General features: G+C 35.8%; 1 protein-coding gene across 1 annotated transcript in view; it reads left to right on the top strand.

Annotated features, from left to right (window-relative positions):
* LOC135226158 (obscurin-like) overlaps positions 1–10,000 on the top strand; it is a 432,842-nt gene that overhangs the window by 386,034 nt on the left and 36,808 nt on the right. Inside the window, 8 exon segments of the mRNA XM_064265599.1 lie at positions 904–1,233; positions 1,776–2,013; positions 2,934–3,047; positions 4,091–4,265; positions 4,974–5,133; positions 8,126–8,264; positions 8,916–9,021; positions 9,946–10,000. The exon segment at positions 9,946–10,000 is cut by the window's right edge and continues 63 nt beyond it. Of these exon segments, the coding sequence (XP_064121669.1) occupies positions 904–1,233; positions 1,776–2,013; positions 2,934–3,047; positions 4,091–4,265; positions 4,974–5,133; positions 8,126–8,264; positions 8,916–9,021; positions 9,946–10,000 (1,317 nt within the window).

Here is a 10,000-nt window from a genome sequence, read left to right on the forward strand (position 1 = left end):
GAAACCTTAAAAAATACAGTCTTTCAGTTCTTTATTTTCAGACGACTTTACGTATTTTCCTATTTCAGTTTCACAAAAACTTTTCATACGACGACAGTGTTTTTGTTCTCTCCGAACTTGTTGGTTAATCACCTCCTTTGATTTCTTCAGAACAACATATCAAAGTCAAAGCTTCGAATAAAAAAGAGGAAAAAAATACAGGAAAATTAATGAGTACCTTTCAGATTGGACAGAAATGTCTCCCGTATCAAAAAAATTTTTGTTTTCATTTTTAGTCCACGTTTTGTGTCCCTCATTTCTCGAACAGGAATTCTGGCGTGTGTATGGTCGCTCATTTCAACTCCTTTTATTTCCTTGATTCTATTTTGTTTTAGATTGTCTTTCTTTATTGTATTTTATTTCATTTTACTTTTTTTATTCAGCTACCTATCCCACGTAGTTTTTTTAATGGATTAACAGACTGTTATATATTTTTAGTTATATTGGATTAAATTCTATTTCTCTTAGTCGTCTTACCCATGCATTTTTTGTTGAACTAACAGACTTTAATATTCGTAATTATATGTAAATATATTCTATTATCACTTTATCTTATTTCACTTTATTTTTCATTCAATTCCTTATCCATGCAATTTTTTTTTGATGAATTAACAAGCTGCTTAATATTGTCTTTAACAATCCCATTCGGTTGTCAGTTGCAGATCTGCAACTAGCAACAAAGAACAGGGTCTTGAAACCTAACATAAAGCAGATTTCTAATCCATTAACAAAACTTTATGGGAGAGTAAAATCAATAAAAGAAAAAGAAAATCAAAGGAAGGAGGAGAAGCTCACGAACAATTTGTTAGTTTGTTTGTAATGGAAGTAAAAAACAAACCACAAATCTACCCTTTCAATCGACAGGTACAAACTGGACCTCCCACCAATCAGCTACGAGCCCAAGATGGACCCTCACTACGAGTACAAGGGTGACGGCCCCTACGTTCCCGAAGGATTCAGGATCAGCCGCGACTACAAGGGCAACTACTACGCTGCCCCGAGGTTCCTGAAGCTGGACTACGATACCCAGTACGGCCTGAAGGGCTTCAACGCCTCCATCAAGTGGTATGCCTATGGATACCCGACGCCCAAGATTCATTTCACCAGGGATGGAAAGCCCTTGGAAGTGGGAGCCAAGACCAGGTTCACGTACACTCAGGAAGCGACCGGTGAAATCTGTCTCTTCATTGAAAGGTGAGATTGGAGAATCTCTCTCTCTCTCTCTCTCTCTCTCTCTCTCTCTCTCTCTCTCTCTCTCTCTGGTGTAATCACTTGAGCTTTGATGTGGAAAAGAAAATGGCTTAACTGTAAACTCAACCTTTGTAGCTTTCTTTAAATGTTGAAAATTTAAAAATTCTCCTCTCTCTCTCTCTCTCGTTTAATTACTTGAGCTTTGATATAGAATAAAGCAGCTTTAATTATTGCTAATATGTCAACCTTTGTATCTTTCTCACCTTTCCCCAGTCTCTCTCTCTCTCTCTCTCTCTCTCTCTTCTCTCTCTCTCTCTCTCTCTCTCTCTCTGGTTTAATTACTTGAGCTTTTATTCAGAATAAAATATAGTTTTAATTATTGCTAATATGTCAACCTTTCTCTCTCTCTCTCTCTCTCTCTCTCTCTCTGAACTTCATAAACTCTGTTTTAACATACCTGCAAGAAAAGGTTCACTCATCGCTAACAACCCAACTTTTGTGCCTTCCTTAAAATACTTAAACGTCTGCCCCAAACTCCCACACAGAATGACTGAAGAAGACATCGGCCTGTACGAGTGCTGGGTCAGGAACGAACACGGCCAGTCTAAGCAACGCATCCATCTCGACCTGGCAGACTACCCCAGGATCATGCAGCCCCTGGAGGAGCTCCACTTGAAGGCCAACACCTCCGGCAAGATCATGTGTAGGATCTCAGGGTTCCCCCCGTGCCAGGTCAGATGGTACAGAGACTGGGAGCCAATCACCACTGGATTCAGATTCAGGGTGAGTTCTCTCTAGAAAAGGATTCTTTGATCTAGTTCCTGTTTGTTTTGTACCAGTGCTACATAAGTTCATTGCCTTAATTCCAAGTTATTATTGAATATTTGGATTTGCATAGATCTCACTTTCTTGTACCATTATCTTAATTCCAAGTGATTGTTGAATATTTGGATTTGGATAAATCTCACTCTCTTGTACCATTATCTTAGCTCTAAGTCATTATTGAATATTTGGATTTGCATAAATCTCACTTTCTTCCACCATTATCTTAATTCCAAGTCATTGTTGAATATTTGGATTTGCATAAATCTCACTTTCTTCCACCATTATCTTAATTCCAAGTCATTGTTGAATATTTGGATTTGCATAAATCTCTCTCTTGTACCATTATCTTAATTCTAAGTCATTGTTGAATATTTGGGTTTGCATAAATGTCACTTTCTCGCACCATTAACTTAACTCCAAGTCATTATTGAATATTTTGATCCAAATGATTTGTATAAATCTCACTTTCCTTGTAAAATGTATTCACTTTCAAAGCTGACAAAAGTTTTGAAAGAATTAAGTAGTAGTGGACCTTTTGAAGAATGTATTACAACAGGAATATTTTCACATTTCAACTATTCTTACAGTCTTGCATAACTTATTAAAATAAGAATATTTTCATATTTTCAACTATTCTTACAGTCTTGCATAACTTATTAAAAGAGGAAGATTTTAATATTTCCAACTATTCTTGCAGTCTTGGCGGTTTTTTTCTGAAGAATCAGCAAGTTTACCTTTTTGAATAATTTACTAAAACAGGAATATTACCCATATAATTCTTACAGTCCTTGCATAACCTTCTAAAGAATCCAGGATTTGCCCCTTTGAAGAATTTATTGAAACAGAAATATTATCATCTCCAAATGCCCATTTTGCAGCCATCTTATGCTGAGCCTGACACCTACATCCTGAACATCACCGGCGCCCAGGTCAAGGATTCAGGATTGTACTCCATTTCAGCCGCTAATGTAGCTGGAAACGTACATTCATCGGTGAGTCAAGCAGTCATTGTCTTCATGCCACAACGCCAATGTTATTGTAGTGGTTATTGTTTGGAGTAGTCTTGGGCATTGGCTGTTATCATCAATGCAGTTGCTATCAATAGCATAGCAATATTACCAACTGTGTTATTATTTATTCAGATGACGAGCAAAGGAACTTTATAACTAATCTTGTTTTAAGTGATACAGTTTATTTTATTTTTCCTCTGTCATTAATGCAGTTTATTTTTCTTTATATTATAACAACATTAACTACTTTTTTTTTCACTGGAGAATATTGCATTTTCAAATGAAGAATAAAACCAATCTCAAGTTTCAAGTGATAGATCAACCTTTTCCTGAAGGGTATAACCGCTTGGCAGTGCACCTCACATGGTACACTGTGGGCAATACAGAAGGTTATTTGCAGTGTCCCTACTTTAAAGCCAATTATTTTACCCTTCATTCCCACTTCTTTCACTTCCTTTGACTCCAGTCTGCTGTCCAACCACTCCGATAACTCCCTCTTATCACTGACAGCGCCACAGTGCTTGGCTCTATATTTTAAATTTATCTTTTCTTTTCAATAAGTGATATCTCTTTTTTTTCCTATTTCCCTTTACCTTCTCTTACTTCCTAATGAACACCATATTCTTTGGAAGCTTGACTTTCAAGTCAATGGCCCCTTTGGTGTGCTTCTTCTATATGAATAGGGCTCGTCTTCTGAATCATAATAATAGTAATACTGGGAAAGTAAATCCACAGTAATATGCCCATTTGGGTTTTGTTATTTAAGATATAAAAGGCAGAAAGCTTGCGATGACCTGCACGGTCATCCTTGGCAATGTGGACATTGACAAGGATGACCGTGCAGGTCATCAAAAGCTTCCTGCTTTATATATTTTAAATAACAAAATAAAAAAGACATACTACTTTGGATTTACTTTCCCATTTTATTGGCCCATGTGATTATGAGTTTTCTTTGAATAGCAATACTTCTATAACTAAATGATCATAAATCAGTATCTTTATCAATTTTTTTCCTCATATCACAGTGTATGGTGCACGTAGAAGAAGACGACCTGGGCTTCTTCTGGTACGGCCCAGGGGGTGCCAGGCAGGTTGGCATCAACTCCCGCCGTGGCACTCTGGAGGATCATTACGACATCGGCGATGAGCTGGGACGTGGTACTCAGGGTGTCACGTACCACTGCGTTGAACATCATACTGGTAGGTCCAAGGCGTTGTTGATACCAATAAATAACTGTTCAATTACACTTTTAGATTCTTTAGGTATCAGTGGCTAATCAGATAAGAAATATCTCTGGTAGGCTTGAGACGTCATTTACATATATATATATATATATATATTAATATATATATATAATATATATATTATATATATATATATATATAATTATTTATTTACATTAAAAGGTCTTTGTGTATAATAGCTAAATAGGCAGTGCCATTCCCCTTCTCTCTCTCTCTCTCTCTCTCTCTCTCCTCTCTCTCTCTCTCTCTCTCTCTCTCTCTCTCGCAAACACATGAGCTTCGTCTTAAATGTTACCACGGTCACCAATTCCAAAATCCTTAACTCTTATTCTTATTATTTCTTCTTTTTTTCTTCTTCTTCTTCCTCACTCCTTCCTTAACCCATCTTCTTCTTCTTCTTCTTCATCTTCTTCTTCCTCACTCCTTCCTTAACCCATCATCTTCTTCTTCTTCATCTTCTTCTTCTTCTTCTTCTTCTTCTCTTCCTCCATATTCCTTTCTTAAGTCGTCTTCTTCTTAATTCTTCTTCTTCTTCTCTTCTTCTTCTTCTTCTCTCCCTTTTTAACTCTTCTTCTTAAGTCTTCTTAATAATTCTTCTTCTTCTCTCCTCCCTTAAATCCAACATCTTGAAATTTCTCTTGATTACTCTCCATCCCTTTCCAGGCCGCAACTTCGCCGCCAAGTCCATGTGGGGCAAGGACAAGCTGAAGGTCTGGATGCACATGGAGCTGGAAATGATGAATCTTATCAACACCTGCAAACACATCGTCAGGCTCTACGACGCCTACGAGGGGCCCAGGAATATGGTCCTTGTTACTGAGATGTATCCTTTTGTGATAAGATATATTTTAAATTTTTGGGAGGGGTATTTGTAAAGGCATTTTGTTGGGGGTATTTTGGCACCTTGTGGCATCTTTCTGTCAGTGCCAATTGAGGGGGGCCATTTTGGTGGGGTATTTTGGCATCCTCGTGGCATCTCTTGTGTTGACGTCAGGGACTGTGGCTTTGTGAAGCAGATGTCAGGTATATTTGCTGAGGTCGGTATATAATATATATTATTTTTTTGCTGTCTTTAGGGTATGATATTTGGGCATATGGGTATACTGATGTAAAGTTCACATTCGTGTTCTTTTGCATGAGTTTGCATTTGTTTTATGTATTAATATACCTGCTTCACGATAGATTTATATATATATATATATATATATATATATAATATTATATATATATATATATATATAATATATATAGAACTTAACCCAACCTATGCGTAGACCCAACTATCAAAATATTCAGACTTTTATAGTATCTACAATCCTCCTGTATTCATCATAAGGTTTTTCAGGTTCAGTACTCCAAATCATAGGAAACTTTGAGAACCGGGAATCCTTTAGAAAATGGAGCCCACGGACTCAATATTCAAATTAAGGCAGAAATCCTTATTTTTGGCTCGAGTCCTTGGGCAAATTGAATATCTGTTTCCCTCTGAGCACTTCAGTTTACGAGGAATATTGCTCTTGAAAAATTAGATGACATTTGATTCCATGATTGTAGAATGGATCAGTGCTGGAAATGTTGTTAGAGTGTATCTATTTAATTGTATCTTAATATTGTAACAAATAAGTAAATAAGTTGAGGTAGGAAATAACTATTTAAGGAATATAGAAGTAAGACGAAAACTGAATGAAAATGAGGCTATCTGTCTCGTCAAAAATTTCTCTAATTTTCAAATAAATCTGTTACTGCATTTTTCTTAAATCAATTGTACTATAGTACAATGCATTTTTTAGTTTAAGATTTTTGCTTACTCGGGGAGTAAGCCTACAAACTAAAGCTGGTTCACTTAAGGTAGATTCTCGGATCAGCTTTATTCTTACGAGACGTTTATTTGGTGGCCGCTGATTGGCTGGTACCGGGGGGTAGGCAGCTCCAAGCCAATCAGCGGTCGCCAAACTAACGCCTCGTAGGCATAGGGATCATCCAAGAATCTACCTTAAGTGAACCAGTTATACATTGTTGTTGTTGTTGTTGTTGGGAGGTTTAAGAAAGCCTAAAAAGGTCTGTAAAAGGTGTTTCACATTGAGTTAAAGATAATGCAATTTTTGGATAGGATATTTATGGTTTATTCATTTGAATGAAAATGTAAAAAATAAATAATGTGCATGTTAAACAGTACAGAACAGATAATTCTAATAAGATACAGTGCAGTATTTATTTTGATTTTCTTTGGTGAAACAACACGCTATTTGACCGTAGATTTTAGCACGCGCCCCGAATAAGCTGGAGGTCGGATCTCGCCTTGTTACAGTAGGATAGGGAAGCCTGGTGTAATTAAATAAGGCCTATCTATAGCAATCTAAGGCCTATTTGTTTTTCGTCCAATTGTAGAAATACGGAGATATGGTTATGTAGATTAAAAATAGGAGATCGCCCCACATGGAATAAAACTCCTAACCTTAATGAAGAGGAACGTATTAAAGCCAATATGGTTATAATGACAGTGAGAGGCTATTATCAGTGATCATTAAGTAGTCAGGTAGGAATGATGATGATAATTACGAAGCTAATTACGACCAAGGTTAGCAAAAACCCACAGGTAACGTAAAATCGACCATTAATTTGTCAATAGATATTGCTTTTGTATGATGTTTGACAATGCCCTTTTATATTTTAAGAATATCCTGCAGAGGAGACCCGGAAAAACGCCAAGGGCACAAGTCCTTGAGCACACTTAATCCTAATAATCTTTCAGTGGCTTCAAAATGAGTCCTAGAATCCTTCATCCCAATTACTGGCAACTCGAATGATTTTATAATGAGGACAGTCAATAGCCATGTCCCGTATGTGACTAAAACCTTTCAAAGCAGAATTAACCTAATTATTGTGATCAAGAGATCTCGTCTGGATGTAGTAGGTGTTCCGGGTTTCAAAGGCTTGGGCTCCGTTGCGGGGAGGAGGGTTGTGATATTGCCGCCATTGCACCACACGCGGTGTACCGTAGGCATTACTTAAAGTACCTTGCAGCATCCCTTCGGCCTCTAGTTGCAACCCCTTTCATTCTTTTTGTTGTAACTCCGTTTATATTCTCTTTGTTCCATCTAACTTTCCTCAGCCTTCTCCTAATGATTATTTCATTGTACAGCTGCGAGGTTTCCCTCCTGTTCACTCCATTGAAGCCTTTTCCACTCACTATTTCCATTTCAGAGCTGAATAACCTCATCATGGGTTCCAAGCTCTGTGGTCATATAAGAGTGATTCCTTTCTCAGTGTCACATACTTTCACTCTTGAGTGAAATGTGGAAATTCTTTACTCTCTCCCTGTCAAATAAATGGAACTGTAAAAAAAAAGACATTCAAAGTATCGTGATTAAATTGTTGTTCGTTAAAAACCCATAATTATATGAAATATAATCTATTACTGAAGAAGTTGAAAACTGAAAACGAGTAGATTTTTGTCGACTTGAATTTGACTTTCTTTAACCAGTACATTTTCTTACCAATGACTTTCCTTAACCAGTAACTTTTCTTACCAATGACTTTCTTTAACCAGTGAGTTTTCACCCCAATGACTTTCCTTAACCAGTAAGTTTTCTTACCAATGACTTTCTTTAACCAATACATTGTCTTACCAATGACTTACCTTAACCAGTAAGTTTTCTTACCAATGACTTTCTTTAACCAGTAAGTTTTCTTACCAATGACTTTCCTTAACCAGAAAGTTTTCTTACCAATGACTTTCTTTAACCAGCAACCAGCAAGTTTTCTTACCAATGACTTTCTTTACCAGTGAGTTTCCTTAACCAGATTCTTCCCAGGTGCGGTGGAGGTGACTTGCTCTACGCCCTTACACAGCAGCAGTACCTGACGGAGTACGAGGTCTGCTGCTACATCAGACAGGTCCTTGTTGGCCTGGAATACATGCATGACAGGTGCATCGCCCATCTTGGACTGAATGTAAGTTTGGATGGGTTTGTGTGCATTAATTGTAAATTATTTTGTGCTGGCAGTGAAGTACCTATTTTATTTGTGATGTAGAGGTATTATTATTATTATTATTATTATTATTATTATTATTATTATTATTATTATTATTAATTGCCCAAATTTTGTAAGGTTACCTTTCTAAAGCTAAGACTACGATAGCTTTTCGAGAAAAGTAATAACAAGAAAATTAAGCAAGACAATAGCAATTACATGAGTTAAGATACCCCTATTTATCTTTAACAAAGACTAATACAAATTAATATTCACATTCACGTCAAGATACCTCCAAAACATTATCTTAATATCTTTTCCTTATCGTTTGAAAGATATAAAACTCAGCTCAACTTGATTGAACACTGCCATGAAACCTTAGACTTTGAGTAAGCAGTGACCTAATACTTTGATATACAAAGGTATTTTCATATTTCTATAGAATTATCTCATTTTAAAATCTTGTTTTTTTGAAGTTTATCATTAAATCAACTGCACTTCATTGAACACAGTACCAAGAAACCTTAGACTTTCAGTAAACAGTGACTTTTAACAATTAGATACACAAAGTTTTGTTCATATTTCTTGAGAATTATCTCATTATCTTATTATCTTCATTCTCATCGCCAGATCGGAGATATCCTTCTCACTCGTCCAAACGGTCGGGAGATTAAGATCGGAGATCTTTCTCTCGCAAGACAGATCCGTATCAACAAAGTCCAGCCCTTGGATTATGGTGAGTTTTAGTTCTAATTAAAAGTCTCTCTCTCTCTCTCTCTCGCTCTTTCTTTCTTCTCTTTCTCTTCTTCTCTTTCTCCTCTCCTCTCCTTATCTCTCCTCCCCTCAAATCCAAATATCATCCAGAATATATAAATTATATAATTAATCTTATACATCAAATAAATCCTCTTATCTATAAACCTATATGGAGTATTATAGGTATATATATATAGATAAATATATATATATATATACATATATATAGTATATACAATGAAAGTATCATGCTAAGGAAACTTATATGATTCTGAGCTATACTTGTAAACACTCTAATATCATATAATGTAATTAATATAATCATGATGATATAGATATATGTATATATAAATAGCACACACACAAAACACACACACACACACACACACACACACACACACATATATATATATAGATATATATATATATTATATATATATATATATATATATATATACATACACACACACACAACACATCACCACACATATATATATATATATATATATATATATATATATATATCATATATATTATATATATCATATATATATATATTTATCATGATTACAATAATTACATTATATAATGTTAGAGTCATTACAAGTATAACTCAGAACCATATCTGTTTTCACAGCATAATACTTTCATTGTAACTGTAATGTAACATTCTTTGTATCCTTCTTCAGAAAAAAAAACATGACTTTTAGGGTCAACTGTATCATAACTGTAACGCCCATTGGATCTTAAAGATTACTGTATCATACAGTTGACACCAAGCAATAACCCAGGAAAACATCTGTAAGGCAAAGAGCCATTTCAAAATGCTGATATTGTATCTTGAATAAGTAAATGACGTTTGGAACGAATTCTGGAATATCAAATGTTTATTTCTGTGGCCCAGGAATGCCCGAATTCGTCGCCCCCGAGGTCGCTAAGGGAGAGGGCGTGACCTACGC

Source organism: Macrobrachium nipponense, chromosome 14, assembly GCF_015104395.2.
Source record: "Macrobrachium nipponense isolate FS-2020 chromosome 14, ASM1510439v2, whole genome shotgun sequence".
NCBI classification, from domain to species: Eukaryota; Metazoa; Arthropoda; class Malacostraca; order Decapoda; family Palaemonidae; genus Macrobrachium; species Macrobrachium nipponense.